The 19,320-nt window shown below is 45.4% G+C and overlaps 1 protein-coding gene and 1 pseudogene across 1 annotated transcript in view; both read left to right on the plus strand.

Moving 5' to 3' along the window:
• The window catches only part of CEP112 (centrosomal protein 112), a 408,254-nt gene extending 406,463 nt beyond the window's left edge, over window positions 1-1,791 (plus strand). The window contains exon 26 of the mRNA XM_029927075.1: window positions 1,723-1,791. Within this exon, the coding sequence (XP_029782935.1) occupies window positions 1,723-1,791 (69 nt within the window). The remainder of the gene's footprint in view (window positions 1-1,722) is intronic.
• Window positions 1,792-18,468: 16,677 nt separating this feature from the next.
• LOC115281441 lies at window positions 18,469-19,077 on the plus strand (annotated as a pseudogene).
• Window positions 19,078-19,320: the final 243 nt, after the last annotated feature.

Genomic DNA, 19,320 nt, shown 5'->3' on the forward strand with positions numbered 1-19,320 from the left:
TGTTGTTTTTTTTTGTTTTTTGTTTTTTGGGTTTTTTTAGAAAAAAAAGAAAGAGAAAGGAAAGAAATCTGATATCCACCTGCAGGGCTTCTGTTATCATTCATATCATTTCACTGTAATAAAAGCCGCTTCAGCCTCCTAAAACTGGATGTTGACCCAGAAAGAGAGTGCTGCCAGCTGCGTTAGGGCCTCAGAATTGGCAGCTGTGAGGGGGAGTCACAAGCCATAGAGTGAGCAAATTTAGTTTGAAAGCACAGGTGCCTGTGTTTTCTGAAAATTGTTGGAATTCCAGTAGCAAAGCACCGTGGGGGGAGGGACGCTGAATCAGTGGAATCCTTGCATCTGTCAACATTATCAATTGTCCCATGGGTCTTCTGAGCAATTTGGGTAGAACTCAGACCGGGCTGATATTACCAGTAAGCAAAACCCTTGGATATGTCCCCATTTAGAAAAACGGTGCTTTCCTCTCTCGCAAAGCACATTTGCTCTCCTGCCAGCTGTATTCTCTTGCCTGTGTTTCAGAACCAGCCGTTGCCATGGTTTCAGTTCAGACCAAAGAGGCAAGAGTAAACAATTCTGAAATGATCAAATACCGCCGAGTCTTGATTACATCAAGCCATAGTCTAAGACCGTTTCTATGTGGTCGTGTAAGGTGCTTTTGAATTTATACATAATACAGGTATCTTTAGTAGTATATAGAAGCTTATGCTTCAAAAAAAAAATCAAGCCACAGTGTGAAGATCTGATTTAAGAGACTATGCTGAGCCACCAATTTCCTCCATCCCTTGGCCCCCCAGGAGTGGGAGCGTGGGGTGGTTCTGGCTGTGAGCTCTGCTCTAGGCAGTTTCTATCAGTCATTTCACATCATCCTCATAACCTTGGGAAGTAGCTATCATTAAGCCCATTTCACAGATGAGGCATCAAGAGCTTAAGTAACTTTCCTAGAGCCATAAAGGCCAAGCCAGGCATTGAACCCAAAGTGGCCTAACTTCAGACAGAGCTTAGGCCCTTTCCACTACAAATATTGTCTCTCTAACCTCAGGGAATCCCTGGGATGGATTGAGGTTTCCAGAAGACAGTAGTTTTTCTTTCTACTCACTCCTCCATTCATTAAACACCAGTGAATGCCAGCCTCGTGCCCAGCGCTGTGAAAAGAAACTGGAGATGCACAGACAAAGAAACATCCTCCCCGGCCCAGAAGAGCTCTCAGGTTTGGTGGAGAGATCTGAAAACCAAAAACCTCAAGGCTGTCCGAGAAGTGCTAATAATGGAGCTAATAATGATCTTGCCTAGGGTGCAATGAGCAGTTGGGAAGGAGTCCAGAAAGTCAGCAGGAGTGGTGACATTTGAACCGAATAGTAGAGCACAAATAGGAGATAGTGAGCCAAGCATCCCAAAGGAAGAGGATGCCCTGTGCCAAAGGGCAAAATGGTCGGGAAGACATGGTGGATAAGCTGGGGAGGTGGAGCCTCAAAGAGAGGCCGGGGCAGGGCCCGGATGGCTCTGCAATGGGAATTCAAATGGGTTCTGTGGTCTCTGATGGATTTTTAGGAGGGATGCATGTGATCAGATGTTAAAAATGCAACATTGACATGCAACAAATCCTCCACATTTGATCTAGGGAACTGCCAGAATGGAAATAAAATTCGACCACATTGTTTGCACATTACTGCCACTTACGCCACATTCACCTCTGCTCACACACACGGTATCTTTTTCTAGGTTAACTTTCTGCAAAAGCGAGCGTCCATCCTTCAAGAAGAACTGACCACCTACCAAGGCAGAAGGTAAGGCCTTATGATTCATTTGTATTGTTTACCCCTGGGTCCCCTGGTTGGATGTTAAAGTCCTTATGGAAATGGTTAAACATGGGGGCGCTTGGGTGGCTCAGGTGGTTGGGCGTCTGACTTCAGCTCAGGTCATGATCTGCTGGTTCGTGGGTTCGAGCCCCACGTCGGGCTCTGTGCTGGCAGCTCAGCCTGGAGCCTGCTTCGGATTCTGTGTCTCCCTTGCTCTCTGCCCCTCCCCTGCTTGCTCTTCCTCTCTCTCAAAAATGAATAACTATTTAAATAAGTAACTAAATAAACAAGTAAACAAAATGCTTAAACATAATATCCATTTGGGAAAAAAAAAATACTTATTTCTAGTAAATAGCCTGTCTTTGAGCAGCCACCCACCCCTTGCAATCACAGCGCTTAGTCAGTACAATCAGAACAAAATGAGAATCTGCAGGTGCCTGACAAGCCAGGACAAGACACTGTCTTGAAGCCCGGTCGCAGGATTGAGAAGACCGTCTTTCTTTTAAGACCGTGGGATGATGCAATTCCTAGCATGGCGGCCCACAGCTTCAAAGCCCCGCGTGCCCTGGAGGGTTGGCGCTCTTGCAGATGTTCTTGGGACCAAAATAGATAAACGGCTCAGTGGTGTGGCAACGCTGTGACTTCACCGTGTGCTTCTCAAGGGTGCCTTGTTAGTCCGCGGTTCCCAGAGACGTCCCTGACACAGAGCATGTAGACCTGCTCCCGTTCCATCCAGCAGCCTCCCTCTTGATGCAGCGAAAGGCCGAAGCCCTTACTTGGCAGCGAATTAAAAGTTAAGACCTTGTGAATCATTCACTTTTCAAAAGATTCTGTTGCCGGGTGCAGATGGGATTTGATCCCTTCTGGGCATAAATATCCTTTTTTTAAAAATAAGCTTTCTTTTAATGTTTTTTTTTTTTTTTAGAGAAAGAAAGTGAGTGGGGAAGGGGCAGAGGATCCAAAGTGGGCCCCCTGCTGATAGCAGAGAGCCCAACGCAGGGCTCAAACTCACAAACCCGTTGATCATGACCGGAGCTGAAGTCGGATGCTCAACCGACTGAGCCACCCAGGCGCCCCTCAAATGTCCTTTTTAACCTCGAAGCAGCTCCTCCGGAGTGAGAACATATTTTATCTGTGGCATGCCCATCAGACCTGCCCAAAGTCACAACAGAGATTTTTGACTTCCAGGTAACTGCATGGAGGCTTCCCTGAGTAGCACAGGCGAGTGCGGCGGACGTACCCGGGCTTAGACTGTGGACTTCTTCCAGCAGGTTTGAAGATTGGATGTTGTAAACTGTGAGATCAGTGAACCTTTTTTTAATACTGAAATGTAATTGATATCATAAACACATGCATCACTCAGACGCTATGGGGTGGTTTTTATTTGTGTCTGCCTAAGTTATTTTTTTTAACAATTCTTTATTTCTGATTTTCATATTCACATGCATTTGAGTGTGGACTGAGAGTTGCTTCTACTGGGAAAAGAAATGCTTTTTCATAAGATGCCCTGTTGACACGTTTGCATAGAATTCTACCAGTTGCGAATGATCAAAATCACGTTTGTAGTATTGTGTCCCAATTTTTAACACGCTTACGTTGCTTTCATGTTCATGTATTATTAAAACGTCATATTTTGTACTTATCAGTTTTATTTCTACTTTTTATTGCACCTCATTTTCTCTGAGAAGTATGATATATCCATGGTCTTTTTCTCCTAGACAGTAACTGACAATCTCAAATTATACTATGGGGGGAAATACTTTATGTCACATCAGAGATCAGATCCAGAAGCAGTGACTTTATTTGGAATAACAATCACCAGGTCCTCTGACACCAGTGTACGCAGGTGTCCTGTTGGTCTCAAGAGGCAGAATGGTGTAAAGATTTTATGTAGCAACTATGGTCTTACCGTTACTTTCTCTTTTGGTGGTTGCTATTTTCATTCTAATATCAGTTGGTGCTCCTTAAGAAAACCTAAGACTGCAGGGGTGAGTTCCCAGGACGCGGCACACACCAGGAAGTGACGCGGGCAAGCTGTGATTGGTCTTGTTTTGCTCTTTGAGAATATGGTGTTGTTCCCATGGTTGGAGGGTTGTCTCCAACCAATGCCAATGAGCAGTTCTGTGCTGATTGGTCAAGGCCATTTGCCAAGGAAATTTGAATTGCATTGGACAGATGATGCCCCAGGTTCTTTTGACTGCATTGCGGTGTGTGCCGTGGGCACTTTGAGACAACTCTAAAAATCTGGACTGCCACCGGGGCCGTAATCATCCGGTTTTTACTGTAAAAGGACAGGACAGAAGTGTTTTTTTACACTTTTTCAAAATTCTTTTCTCTTTCCCACACCCATCTCTGTTCTTTGCTGCCCAGGGATTGATTACCCTTTTTTTTTTTTTTTTTTTTTTTTTTTTGCACTGTAACTGAGACCCAGAAATGATAAGGAAGTAACAGGTTTTACAGTCACTTCCAAAGCCAGGGCCCGGATGGGCATAAACCCAACCTGCGGTGGCCATCAGTAGAAAGCCTTGCCTTCCTGGGGCACCTAGGTGACTCAATGGGTTGAGCATCTGACTTGGGCTCAGGTCATGAGCTCACAGTTTGTGGGTTTGAGCCCCGTATGCGGCTCTGTGCTGACAGCTCAGAGCCTGGAGTCTGCTTTGGATTCTGTGTCTCCCTCTCTCTCTCTGCTCCTCCGCCCCTCTCCCGCCCCCCAAAGAAAGCCTTGCCTTCCTGCTCTGGCTCACCTCTGCCCAGTCATGTCTGCCCTGATGCTTCTTCCAGGAACAGAGGACTGTCCTTTGAAAGCTCAGGTCTCTCTTGGATCTACAATAAATTATAGCATTGGCTTGAAGAATATTCAGGAGAAACCAAAACTGAAGCAGATGCTGTTAAAAGCACCTAACGAAGGAGGACAGTTAGTACTCAGTCTATGATTTAGTGCTCAAAAGAGAAAGATTAAGGCAACAAGATTAATTTTAAGTGCTTCTCTACAGACCGTGAAAAACAGGTTGAAGCTCAACAGATTTCATTAGGAAGGTTATTAGCTGCCTGAAGTGAAAATACTTCATGAATTGTATCGTCCGCTGGAATTGGAGCGCCCACTCAAGAATATTTGTTTTCCATGAGTAAATATCAGTAGGTGTTTTGGAAAGTTGCCGGCTATTCTTTCTTTTCCTTATTTCAAGGGTTATGAAATTACAAACGCTGCTGAACCTTTGACATTACCCAGATCCTGTTTCCCTTCGGATGCGTGTCACATTCGTTTGGAAGAGAGTGTGCTGAAACTTTAGGTCAGTTTGATTGTGTGTGATAGGAGTAGATGGCCGACACTACTGTTTTTGTGAATGTTCTCTGATAAAGGAAGAGAAAGAAAAAAATTGCATTTGGCACGTTTAGAATTCCTTACCGAATTGAGCACTGAGTATATAAATGGCTACTGGAAGATTCTGCAAGTGCTCAGGAAATAAATTTTACACATTGTGCCTTATTATAAAATCATCTAAGATTTCATCCCCCCTTTTATCTGGTGGAAGACCGATTGTTCATTGTGAGTACCTGATTTAGTTACGTTTCAAGTTATTATTCTTGGGCTAGGGCACCCTAGCCATCCACCTGTGCTTCTGACATGTCAGTGTGTGATCGTGACCGGGTGGTGGGTTAAGGCAGTGGGGACAACCACGCTGAAGGAAAGCACAGTGTTCTTGGTGCCTGTTCCCGCCCCCCAGAGGGCTGGGCAGCAGAAGGGTTAACGTGAAGGCCGGCCGTCAGTCATCGGAACATGTCATGATTTTGTTTGAGCGCCACCATTTCTGCGTCACCAGGCAGTGAGCCCTTTGAGGGGTCTGACCCCTGATTTTGCAACCTCCCCCTCCACAATCCGCTCCTCAGAGGGCAGCCATCCAGGGACACAAAGGAAGGCAGAGAATGGGTCAACTTGCTCCATAGTTTGTACAAAGGAATCAGCCGTGACTCCAGGGAAATCGCTCCGATTCAAACGTTACCCGTCATGTCCCACAGTAACAGTGAATTCCTCCAAAACGGGCATATGCCCGCAGTCATGAGCAACCTCATTAAAGAGAGTGCAGACAGAAGAAACGATGAGTTTGAATTAACAATTAACAGCTCTCTTATTGAAGTGTATCACCATCCACGGAAGGTGGTGGTGGTTTAGCTTTCTTTCTAAGAGTAAAAAGAGAAGGTAAAACATCAAAAATGGTTGGAGAAAAGTTTCAGAACACAAGGTCATTTTAATTCATAGTTTTCTTAAAAGAGCGATCCGTTCTGAGCTTTCATATTTTGTTCAGAAAGGTCGTCTCTTTTAAGCCTTGTCATTAAAGACAGTTTGCTCTTTAAAGTGAATTATCAAAGTGTGTAGAAATTGCAAGTTACTGAAACTAAAATGCATGATCAATTTTAAGTCTGATAACTAAAGCTTACTTAAAATTGGATGTGCTTTTGTCCTGGCAGGTCCTTTGATAAAACCAAAAAAAGATACATGGTTGGTCAATTCAAAGGAGGAAAAGAAGATAATTAGATAAAACCTTTTTTCAACCGTTGAAGTGGTTCTTGGATTTGGAGACCCGATTGGGAAACTGTGGCACAGGCAGGAATGGTATTGAAAGGGAAAAATTGAACATCCCAAATCTTGACCGGTATTGACATTCTTCACTGTGTTGTTTTAAGAACTGAGTCAGACTTCAGATCCTATCATTTTCCTCTCGCGTGGAGGAAAAGAGATGGAATTTGTAACATAAGACTAAAGGAATTTCAAACTCTGGATCCCTGACCAACATCTAGGTCAGCTGAAAATTCATTCTCCCAGATACTTCAGTTTTAAGTGAGGATTTCCATCAGGCAAGTGTTTTAAGACCAAAGGCCCAAGATGTTGCCTTAGAACTTCTGTTTTTAGAACTGACCTTAGTCTAGACGTGAGGTTAATAAATACCCTTATATCCTCTTTGGGAGTCTACCATTTAGGAGAGATCTCCTGGAAAACAGCTAGCTGGACACAAAGACCTGATCAGCGAGCAGAAAGGCAAGGCTACCTAATGAGAAGCCCAATATATTTAATTAGCTGAATGTGTTCACGTAAGTGAAACCACGTCGTCCATACCCCTTTACTTCAGCCAGGAAAGGAAATTAGTTCATGGGTGGAGTCTACCAATTAGCTCTGTTTCCCTACATAACTCCCTTCCCCTGTCTGGCCCTCACTTTGACAATCTGTAACTTGAAGGAGTAGAGCGATATTTCCCAAACTCCACCGTTTCAATCCTATAATTCAAGGTTTTCCACACGAGTATCCTGTGAAGCCCTGTTCTGTATGACTTGTCTTGACGTAGTCAAATGTCGTATTTCGGAAACGTGGCATGCTGTGTCCCCCACTTGAAGGTTGACATTCATATCACCCAGTCCATCAGTCAGTTAGCCATCCAGGTAGTAAATGCTGATTACCTACTATGTGCTGGCCAGCACATTGACCACCTCCAAAGTCAGTGGCTTAATGATAATTTATCATCCTCTCTCTCAGTGCGGAAGGTTCACCAGATTCAGCAGGGCTGTTCTCACTTGGGTTTCCAGCAGGTGCTGTCAGGTGTCAGCTAGGGCTACCACCACAGGGGGCTCAGAGGGCGGCTGTCAGGAGCCCCCAAGAGCAAGCCCAACGGGAGACCAGATGTGGAAGCCACCAGCCATGTAAGGCATGGGCCCAGGAATGGCCCAGCATGACCTCTACTGAACTTTGTCCGACACAGAGCCCACCCAGAGTCAAGGGTAGAGGAAACAACAATGTCAAGGGATCTGTGGCCCTCTATGGTCTGCCACACCCTTGGAAACAGCGACCTATCTATCTTTAACCTGGAATGTCTCCTTAAACAAATTGATCGGTGGAAGAGTTTCTCTGTAGAGCACCTATCTTATTGCCCAGGGTTCTGTGAGATACTCAGAAGAGCCCAAATCTAGGCGATCACTAGAGTTTCTTCCTCTGTAGCGTTCTGTCTGTCTGCATAATGGTTCTACAGTCACAGGTGAAACGAGGTTTGGGCAGCCCTGAGTTACGAGTTTTCACTAAGGCCATGCCCTCCTCTGTGATTCTCTCAATAGATGGCAGCAACCACAGTTTGAATGTTTCTTTCAACCCTTCTCTGTTTGGGGCTTGGTTTGCATCGTTTACTGTAATTATCTCAGCAAGTGTATTATTATAAAGGTCCACCAAAACACGTACCCTGTGCTTAGCGTGGTTTTTCCTTCTTTCGTGGAAATATCAGGCGCATGGAAGGGTGTGGTCTTGATGGGCCTGTGCAGGAGAATTCCCTGAACCACAGGGCACTCAGAAACCACTCAACTAATCATCCAGATAAACAAATGAATCAGCCTCCTAATTGCCCCGTTAGCTCTCTCGCCACTGCCGGGTTATCTCTATTCCTGCCACTTACTTATCCCAGCTCCCAGATCTCACCCGTCTGAGCCTGAACCTGGGTGGGGGAGGCAAACGTGTAACTGAAGCAGAGTTACCATTCCTCTGGATCTTACTGAACACTGCAATTGATGGATTGATCCGACCTGGTGATCAGCTTGTGTTTCGGAAACATCAGAAGCATTGGTTTGCCCGGAGTTCAGCTCTGTGTCAGCAAGCAGAGCCTGACGCTGCAAGGGGAGGAAAGGAACCTAGAAAGACATCATCTCCCCGGGAAGAGGAAATCTTTTCCTAACAGGGTGGTAGAGAGTCCCAAACGTCTTGTACTTCTTGCAGAAATATCTCGACATCAGCTAAGATGTCTCAGAAGCGAGTCTGCATTCCCCGCTCTGGCTTCACACGTGTTGACTGAAGCTGTCATTTACCTGACATCAGCCTTGATGTCGCTCTTTAAGTTCCCTGCAAAGACAGGTTGCAGTCCGGCTTCCCGTGAACGTCTCGTGTTTCCTAGCTATCACAGTGTCACAATCCTGGGCAACCCTTTTCAGGGTAATTTGGCCCATTACATATCATTGTGTTTGTATTAAAAATATTTATCCAAGCCGGGTGCAGTAGTTACTGCGTGAAGCCTGGGCCACCACTGTCTCTTCATGTTACCACCTGCTCCTTCTCAGAGTTAAGGATCTGGTAGCCGTTTTCTGCCTAGAGTGATATTTCTTACAATGTTAGGGAACCTTTGTCTGACTGAGTTCCCACTTGTGTTATCTGATTGTCTTCTCTGGTATTTTTATTTATGCATTTGGGCAGGTGAGTTTGGAAGCTGCTAGAATACAAATTGGGTAGATTAAAGGTATTTTTTTTCTTTCAAAACCATTTCTACAGTCTTACTTGGAGTGTGTATGTGCAATTTTTTTTCTAATCAGCTAATTAAGACAGCAAACCCAAGTAGACCGCCTACTGCTGGTCCCCGCGATCAGGCACTTTCCCTCGGACCATCTAATGGTTGCTGTCTCTGCCTTTTTATTGGTAAATGAGAAAGATTAATTGGCCTCATGTCTGTCTCGCATTACAATTATTGTTCTCTCTGTGGTATCCCCTCTAACATATGAGGACATTTTTACTTTATGCAAGCTCTACACGGAGCTCAGCCCTTCGAAACTTGAATACGTTTGCTCCAAAATTAAATACCCTGCAGACCTTTGCTGAGTGCCTCATCTGTCCCAGGGACAGAGCCAGGCAGGTGAGACACACGAAAATGAATATGGCTTGCTCCTTGCCTGCCAAGAACTTGTAATCCATTCGGGAAGATAAGACATATAGAGGAAGGAAAAACCAACAGCCACAATGGTAAGAACAGAGCATGATCTTTATGTAAGAGAAATGCCAAGCATTCTGGGAATTTGAAGGAAAGAGTAACATTTTGAAATCGCCCCTTAGGAGAAGGTGACATTTAGTCTGGACCTTGGGGTAAGAGTAAGATTTCTGTCGACAGAAATGTGGGAATGGTGTTCTAGATGGAATCGTAACCAGCAAAGTCCCTCACATGCTCTGCCGCATAGGCTGGGAGAAAAGTAGTGTGAGAGAAGATTTAAAAGGTGTGTTGGGGGCACCTGGGTGCCTCAGTCAGTTGAGTGTCCAACTTCGGCTCAGGTCATGATCTCATGATTCATGGGTTCAGGCCCCACGTCGGGCTCCGAGCTGACAGCCAAGAGCCTGCTTCGGATTCTCTATCTCGTTCTCTCTCTGCCTGCCTCCCTCTCTCTCTCCCTCAAATACGTAAACATTAAAAAACAAATAACTAAATAAAAGGCCTGGCGGAGTCAGAGTGGGGCAGCCAGAGGGAACTCACTGACCGCCTTCGGTGCTGAGCAGGGCTCCCACAGCACCGGTGGTGAAGGCCGTTGGAGTCCGAGGGACCCAGCCCCAGGCAAGTTGCCGAGTCTCTTGAATCTCCATTACCCCATCTCAGAAGAAGGAGGAAATGGTGGAAACATGGTTATGAAGATTAACCGAGATCATGCATTTAAAAAGTCTATGGTGCAACAAAACCTTCACTAAATGAAGGCTTTTTGTATTTTCCGACGGCCCTCGGGAATTTCACGAGCTAAGTATGATTTATGCTGGAGGATTCCGAAGTGAAGAGAAGCTTGGGAATTTCCCGCGCCCTCTCTTCTAGTAAGTGATGGAAGAAGAAGTTGGCACCCGTGTCCCTGTAATTCACCCGTTGCCCCTTCTCCTATGTGGCATTGCCTCCATGGATGAGGAGAGGTTCGTACTTTATGTTCTAGAAAAACAGGGCGCAATTAGAGTTTTGAGCAGGGGAGTGACACCAGGAGAAACTCCTCCAGGAATATGTGTCCAAACAGCGTGAGGCAGGGCGGTTTGAGGGTGGAGACAGAAAAAAGGACAGGATGTATGAGCCGGAGTCCCGTAAGTGCCACCGTATCTCCAGGGAGAAGAGCTTCTCCCTGTGAACAGAAAGTAGGTCAAAGATTCAGGAGCTATCGTGGCACCTGAATGAATAAGATGATTGTAAAGGAGAAAAAGAAACAAACGTAGGACCAAGGTTTCCAACCTAAAACGATGCGGGGCACAGATTTGGAAGTAGGGGGTGATGAGTCTGCATAGAAACCTACGTGTCATCTGGGAGCTGGGAGCCTGGGACAGGACCCAGGGATTAGCCAGTCAGGAGCGTGTGGGTGAGAGTTGGTGCTGAGAGAGTTGAGTGGGTCACCAAGAAGGGGACAGGAGTGGGGGGAATCCGAGGAGGAGAGGGAGGGGGCAGGCAGGGACCAGGAGAGAGCACACAGTTGCACTGACTGCTGAAGAGTTGAAAAGAAGTAGAGATAAGGAGAGAGCTGCTCTGTCCAGAACTGAGAAGGTCCGAGGTTTGCCCCTGAGGACAGAGTCAGGAGGGGCGATAGATTAGAGGAGGTGTGTACATTCCCTTCCCTCCCGTGTCTAAACCAGAGGGCGTGGTTCGTCCCTGACACCCACAGCCCTGAGCTAAGAGGTGGAGGCCGGGTGCAGAGTTCTGAGGGCTCCTTGGAGATCGGAGGCCGGGTTTTCTTCTTTGACCCCAGAGACCAGCTTGCACTTGGCAAAGGTCCCACCAGACAACCAACCCCACAAGCGCCCTGGAGACGGCTGGGCCCAGCCCAGCCATGCAGATGGGCATCCGGGACAATCGCCAGAAGTTCATGGATGTTGTTTTGGGGGATTCAGCTCTTCTGTCCTCCCGAAGTCTTCACCAATTTGTCCATCTTGCAAAGTCACTAAATGAAGGTAGCCGTGTTTGCAAAGTGGCCCTTGGGATAAACCATGGCAATAACATTGATTGTCCTCAAGGGATGTTCCTCTACATTCAAATATTTTGTTGTTTCTGGGCCTTACAGATAGGGAGTTACTGTTGATCTTCAGGTATTTTTATTTTTACAACAACAACAAAAAGTCAACTCGAGCTTGATGTTTAGGTAGAACTTATAATGCAGAATTAGATGCCCTAAATTTCTTTAATAAATTTTGCAAATATTTACCCCACAACGTCTAGAAGCTATAAATGTCTTCCTTTACTTATTTTTTTTATAGGTTAGCACTAAAATTTCCTTCATGCCAAAACCAAAAGTTATTCATCGAGACCTAGAAAAAAATAAAGCAAGACAGTATCATTCTGCTAAAGTAACATAGATTACAGTCTTATTGTAAAGGGAGGGAGAAACGATGGCAGGTTTTTTTCTACTAAGAAAACTTGAGAACTGGGTATTTGGTTACTTTATAGCTCCAGCAGGCGATGGGAGGTGTTCAGGCTTTAGATTTGCTGACTGTTCTCCAAAGAAGTGATGAAGGGAACCCAACTTGGCCTGGTGCCCTTGAGCTGCTGGGAGAAGTTAGTCAACTCAAGCCGGCCAGACCATGGCTACCCCAGGGTGCTTAGAAGTGAGTCCCCACTGGGAATGTATAAAGGGGACTGTGGTGCCTACCTGTGTATCACCACTACTTCAGCTCTGGATTTCTTTCCTCCAACCCACCCCCTGCCCTATGCCCCCCTCAAACTACAAAAAAGGGAAGTTGGAACCCAGTCTTGACTTTAAAGCATGTTATTTGACTTGTCCGTTACAGAGATCAGCCATGTAGACAGTGAGAGGGAGACTTCTGGACATTGACTAGGGGTTTTTCTGCTGCTACTTTCCTAGAAGGGATGCCACTTTTCTACCAGATGGTATCAGCCAAAGGCAAACCGAGAAATCCCATGGGTCATTAGGAGCTTGATTTTTGAATACTTACCACTCTGCTGCTGGGTCGGGGGTGCTGGTCACCCAAGCACTTCTGGGACAAATCGGGAGGATCCCAACAATCCTGAGGAAAAGCTTTGAGTTGTGCTCCTAGAAATAGGTGTAAAACTGGGAGTAGCATTTACCTCTGAGAGGAGTCTTTGAGCCAAAACAAGTAAAGCCTTATTTCAGGTTAGCTTGACTGTAACACCATCTAAATAATTCCATTTTATATATACTTAGATTTTATACTATAATTCCTACTTGGTCATAATGGTTTTATCTGTGATTATGCCCCCAAGGGTAGTTGAATTTTACATTATACCTTCCGACCACAGGAAAGAGAAAGTATAATTCTACCATGTCTTCAGGCGAGTTATTAAATATTTTATCGTGCAAGGATAGTTCATGATACTTTATTTAAGGCAAGAGCTTGTACTGATAGACAAATCTAATTTCTAACACTGGTGGAAATTGGCCTTGAGGCTACCCTCTTAAACTCTGTGTGCCTTACCTTCATTATCTAGATAAATAGACAAGAAATAATGACTATAAGATTATCAAATTAGTGATGTGTTTAAGATATAGAAGTCACACTAGAGAAATCACGTAGGCCATCTTGAAAGGGAAAAGACATCGACAGCGGCTTTGGACAGCAGTTCACATTTAACAGCTGGTCTTGGCACCCATCACTGCCCTAAGGTCTTCTGTTCACCTGATTAAAACCATGACTTACCACCAACATATGTATTCGCTGTGGCCTAAAAATGTCAGATATACAGTCTACCCATTTCAAAGTCAAGGCTGGTAGTGATTCATCTGATTCCATCTGTACCTAAGAAGAGAAAAATACACCCTCTTTGCCACAGTCACTAGAGAAAAAAAAAAAAAAAACTCATCTAGTTGGGGTGGCTGACTCAGCTGGTAGAACATCTAAATCTTGATCTCAGGGTTGTGAGTTCAAGCCCCACATTGGGTGTAGAGCCTACATTAAAAAAAAAAATTCAACAAGTATTAAAGTGTTTTCATGCTTCACTGTATCTAATCAAAGTACATGTGATGGTGGATTCTTGAATCAGCAATAGAATAAACAAAGGCCATGATTTTGGAAATAAAACACTTAATGAAAAGGAAGGACACTAAAATTTGAAGTGTGTATAGAGCCGATTCCTCAGTTATAAGAGAATGTGATAGGCTCATTTATAAAGTAGAAAAGAATTTTGATGGCATAATGGAAACCTAATCAGGTCTAATGAATCCAGATGCTTCAGAAGTAGTTCAGGCAAAAGAATCCCTTTTTTCCCAAATACATACAAACAGGAAGGCATTTTCGGCACCCGCAAAGTAGTGTCTCCTCGCTTTGGGAAATGAATTTGGTTTGATGTCCAAGTACAGGCAGGAGAAAGCCTTCAGAACCTGTTCAGAAGCATCCAACAGTTCTACCAAAAAGTTAATGAAAGGGAGCAATGGAATCTTCTCTCCCCCAGCAGTTACCACTTGACGGTTTTCCAGAGCATCCGTGTGCATTATAACCACAGTACCTGTTTTCTAGACATCTCACTTTGAACAAGTTCCTAGGTCCTCCAAGGCAGTGAAACATCCTGAAACAAAGATGCTATTGTCGGCCCAACGCCACTGGACTCCTATTTTAAGAAAACCCACCCAACCCAGCCCCTGAACAGAAGCCTTTGAAAAGGAACATTAGGATCTAGTGTTCATGAGTGATTTTTCTGAGATCAAAGGTGAAGTGATTTTCCTGAGGTCAAAGATCAACTACTAAGTGGCTAGATTCAGTCTAGAACCCAAGTTTTTGGTTTCATAACCCATCCGCCCCCCCATATCGCTTGTTTCTTCCTGTCCTGTCCTTTGCCCATAATGTATTAGACACATTAATTTAGCTCTGAGACAAGGACTTTTTTTTCTTTTCTTTTTTTTTTTTTTTACAATGCTCACACTTGGGCCAATATCCATTTACTAGTTTCTTCAGTATTTTATGTACCTCGTGATCTAGAAAGGCTAAAAGGCCTGGCTAGACCTTCCTGGCCCTGACAACAGTGTCTGTTTGGAAATGTGCTAGAAGGCGTCAAAGCTTAATTTCATAAACCATCTGATAAGATATTTTACAGAAGAGCCACACTTGTCAGGGGAGTGGAGTGTGCAAACGCATGTGAAATGAAGAGGGGATTGCAAGACAGGAGTCCTGGCATTGTTTCCAAATGCTCTCTGGCCTCAAGTGATTCTCCTTCCATGCCTGCTCTCAGTTTCCTCTCTGTTCTCCAGGGACATCCTCTTCGGGCAGTGGGAAAAGGGTCTCAAAGGCTTCCAAAGGCAGCCAGGGCTAGAACCAAATAAGGAATTCCTTTGTCTTTGCTGTTTCATTTCTTTCCCTCTATATGCAAGATTCGAGTAACCATTCAAGATAGGCCTTCTCCTAGAAGCTAGTAGGTCCTCATTCTGGTAAGCCTTGGAGCAGTGGTGTCAGGAGAAGTAGGGAAAATGGGAGTATGCATTGTGCAAGCCCTTGATCTGTATCTCTTGGGTCCTTTGTAACTCCAAGATCCTATGACAAAATCCTAGGATGCAGATAAGTAGCTGCGCTTGGGCAATGGGAGAGAAAAGTGTGAAGCAATCAGACGGATCCTTGATTTCCAGCCATATATCCTCACGGGGACATTATTTTTAAAAGACTCTCACGCATCAAGATTTGGCCTCCTCATTGCTGCCATGTCCGATTTCCATCTGGAGATGGTAGAAACACAAGCTGGGGACGTGAATGAAATGTTGCAGGTTTCTGGGGCAACCGGACATGTCATGTGAGAAGGAAAGAAGTAGAGCTTCCTGTTTTCCCAGTTTGAGTCTCCCTGTCACTGAAGACAGATTAATGCTCTAAAACAGCATGACATGCAGATCATCTCCCTTGGGCCAATGGCTTCTGGACCCTTCACAAGTCATCGGGGTGCAGGATTACTTCAGAATAAGCCTGGAGTCCCCATCTCTTCTCTGGTTTACACACGGATTGCAAAAATGGGTGCAAACAGTTCCTTGAGTGAGCCTGACCTCGGTTGCTGGCTGTGTTAACCCTTGAGCAACACAGAGCAACGTTGAACTAAAAACACGCACATGTGGGCCAATTGGGAAAAATCTATTTTCTAAGGCCAAGCCACTTTTATAGGCCTTTCTCCAGAATCCTCACAACCACTCTGTGAGGTGGATACCATCAGCTCTTCTTGACAGCTGAAGAAATGAGGCTGTTTCCCAAGGAGAAATAATCCTGATGGTAGAACAGGGACTCGAACCCAGGTCTGCCTCATGAAGACCTTCCCACTAACCCAGCAAGAGTAGACAGTGGTTCTCAGCTGTGCTGCACATTAGATCATCTGGGAAGATTTTAAGACACACCCAGGCCCCTTGCTCACCCAAGACCAATATAACAAAAAGCTCAGGGCTGGCACTGTGGCCTGCTAATGTTTTCAAAGCTCCCAAAATCCCATGTTGGATTTTCCCAACATGCAGTCAAGGGCCGAGAGCACTGCTCAAGGACCTTCAAGTCCCAGACTTGGTAGAGATTTCTAAGAATCCCCAAAGAGAATGGAGAAGGAAGTCCCCTGTGAAGGATTCCACCCTACGTGTGCCAAAATTGGCCACTAGGTGAAGACTTGGTTGGGGCTTTGAAGCATTTTCTGTGGCACAGGCGTGGCCCCAGGGCACTGTAGCATCAGGTTTCCTGTGGACTGTGCAAGAGGCACGTCTCTGTCTCAGCTGTTGATACTGGGGAAATAAATCGGTGAAGATAGGAGGTCCACTCTGCATAGCTTGGCCACCAGACTGCCTGGCGGGGGAGGAATAATTTGGGGGGTGCTGACCTGCTTCAAAATCCAGGGGCCAAGCAGTGTGAACTAGAAACTGCCAAGTGGGGTCATCTTTCCTGCAGATGCTTCCATTGCTCTCTTTGCTGCTTGCATTGAGAAGGAGGAGTCCAACACACCCTCATATCTGCCTCTCCCAGGCTTGTCCCAATGTCCTCTCTCACTAGCCTGCTCAGTGGCATCTGCCAGCCCTTTGTGATAGCAGACAAAGGCATTCAGATTCCCTATGCCCACCCCCGCCACCCATGCTCCACGTAGAGGGACAGAAAAACCTGCCTGTAGGATAGCTATAGACTTAAAGACAGTTATGCAAGTAGGGTGCCAACCCGGAGCCTGGCACTGGCAAAGTACCCCATGGATGGTAATGGACATGATGGTGACCAGGAGGAGGAATACATTTACTTACCTGTTTTCCTCACCTGTTTCAGTGTCCTGCCCCCCAGCCAACCCTCATGGCGCCTCAATGCCATGTTCTTAGGAATACATGGAAAAGCACTGAGTCCAGGGCCCTGCGCATTACTGGAAGAGAAGTGTCCACTGCCCATGGACAGCGTCTTGCAGCTGATCCTGATCATCCCGTTCACCCGCAGGTCATCTTAGGACCAGCCAGTTCCTGGCCAGGGGACAGTGGGTGCAAAGGATTCTGCTCCTCTCTTCATAACACACCTGGCTGGGACAGAGCATGACGAAGGTTAACACTGAAGCTCGAGTTGGCTTCAGATCCCAGTCCCAGCTTTTACTAGCTCTGTGACCTTGAGCTATGACTTGGTGGTCCCTCTGAGTTCGGGTCCCAACTCTCCTGTATGACAGGATACAATGCATACCTTGTGCTGAGCTAGCCCCACCCCATCCCCCTGATATGTTATCCCTCCAAGAGGACAAATCACCCCCACCCAGACAAAATAGTTACCTCTCCAGTGTCCCAAGATGCGCAGAAGGCTGATGCGGGCAGATCAGCTAAGCAAACAGGCTGTTTACCAAAACCCCTAAAATCGAGTCCTGAGTCCCCTCCTTCCCCTTCAAGGCCCCTACCTCAGCTTGTCCTCACTTCCACTCCAGTGCACATCCTGTCTCCACATGTTAAGAATGATAGGACCCATCACTAGTTGTTTTCAGATCCCAGAGAACATTATATAAACCCATTCATTCAAACGAGGATCTCATTATACCATGCCCATTCATTGTATCTTCATGATGAAATGAAATTTTTCTAATTGAAAAGTAATAGAACTTTTCAATCTTCACTTTAAAGTTCCGTTTTGAAAGAGCAGCAATGTGCCACTAACTCTACAACATATGTAGCCAATTCAGAGGCCTCCCCTCCAGTGGCAACATCTGTCATAGGTGACCTAGAAACTACAGTGGGTCCCCAATAATAAGTGGTCCTTGTCCTTATGGGGTTGGGTGGCGCTAGCAGGAGAGAGGAGAGGCTAAGGGTCAGTGACACTCTAGCAGACTCACCATGAGACTTAATCCCCACCTTTTTGTTCTTTGGGAAATGAAGAGATACTGCCCTCAAACACCATGGAGACAGAGTTTGAGGAATTTCATCCTAAGGGACCTCAAAAAGACAAGCATCCCAAGCTCTTGTGCTTCTGTCAGAGGTAAAGGAGGGAGGTTTGCAGACAGAAGAAAAGCAAAGCTGGAGGTATCTTGGGGTATCCTCAGGCCTAAGCCATTTGAAACGGATTGGGTAGGGCAGCCATGTTGAACTTCATGAAGGAGGGATTTGCCCAAGTTCACAAGACTGGAAGATTTCAGACCTGAAGCCGTGGTCTTGGGCATTCATCTAGTCAATTTACTTAGTGGACAACTAAAATGCTTTTTCCCTTCACTTGACAGAAACAAAGGGGAATTAATACACTGCTGTCATTAGATGAGCTGACTTAATTAGTCACTGGATGTGCAGAGTAGGCTTAGGGCCTGAAGACCACCTCAGATGGGGTAAGATTTCTTGGTGGAGACGAAGCAGGGTGTGTGGGGGAAAAATGCAGGGTTGCTCCAAAATGTTTGGCCTGAGGTCAGCCAAAGAAGGCTGCATTCAGGCTAGTTGAGCAAAGGTTGGAGTGAACCCCAGCATGCCTAGGAGGAACAGTGGAGGCACCAACTGCTGTGAGCAGAGCATAAGGATCAAGATGGAAAATCATGAACCAGATGATACTGTCAAGGAAGACTTAATTTTCAATTTCATAACCAGAAAAATTAACCAACTCCCAGAAGCAGAAAGGAATCTGTTTGAACATGGATCAGGATATATTGGACTTAACGCTGCTCTCTGTGGTCTAATAGCAAATAGTCTTTTTCGACGCATCTTAAATGTGACAAAGCCTCATATAGCCGCTGGCTTACCAATGGCATTGATCCCATTTTTGACTGTGCATGCATCTTACAAAGGTTTTGTAAATTTACCTTTGAATACAAGTGATCTGAATTGTGAAACCTGTACCATAACACAGAGTGGACTGGTTGGTCTTGTTTTTGGTGGTCTGTACCCTGTTTTCTTGGCTGTGCCTGTGAATGGTGGCCTGGCAGCCAGGTATGAGTCAGCCCTGCTACCAGAAAAAGGAAACATCTTAACTTACTGGACTAGAATTTCTAAGCCTGTCTTTAGAAAGATGTTATTCCCCATTTTGCTCCAGACCGTGGTTGCGGCATACCTTCGATCTAGACAATATAAGCTAATTATAAAGGCTCTGCAGTTACCTGAACCTGGCCTAGAAATTCAGTGATTGTTAAACAACTTTGTACACAAAAATAAAACTGTAATGTATATAAAAAAAAAAATGTTTGGCCTGAGCAACACAGAGCATGTCATTGCCCTGAAGTGAGATGACAGAACTCACGTGGGCCACAAGTTGGAGGGGACTGTCAGGAACCCCATTCTGATCGTGACAATTCTGAGAGGTCTATTCAGCTTTTACTCACACCCCATCATGCATGTAATGTGCCTAGCACAAGAACTCAATAAAGAC

This window comes from Suricata suricatta, chromosome 17, assembly GCF_006229205.1.
Source record: "Suricata suricatta isolate VVHF042 chromosome 17, meerkat_22Aug2017_6uvM2_HiC, whole genome shotgun sequence".
NCBI classification, from domain to species: Eukaryota; Metazoa; Chordata; class Mammalia; order Carnivora; family Herpestidae; genus Suricata; species Suricata suricatta.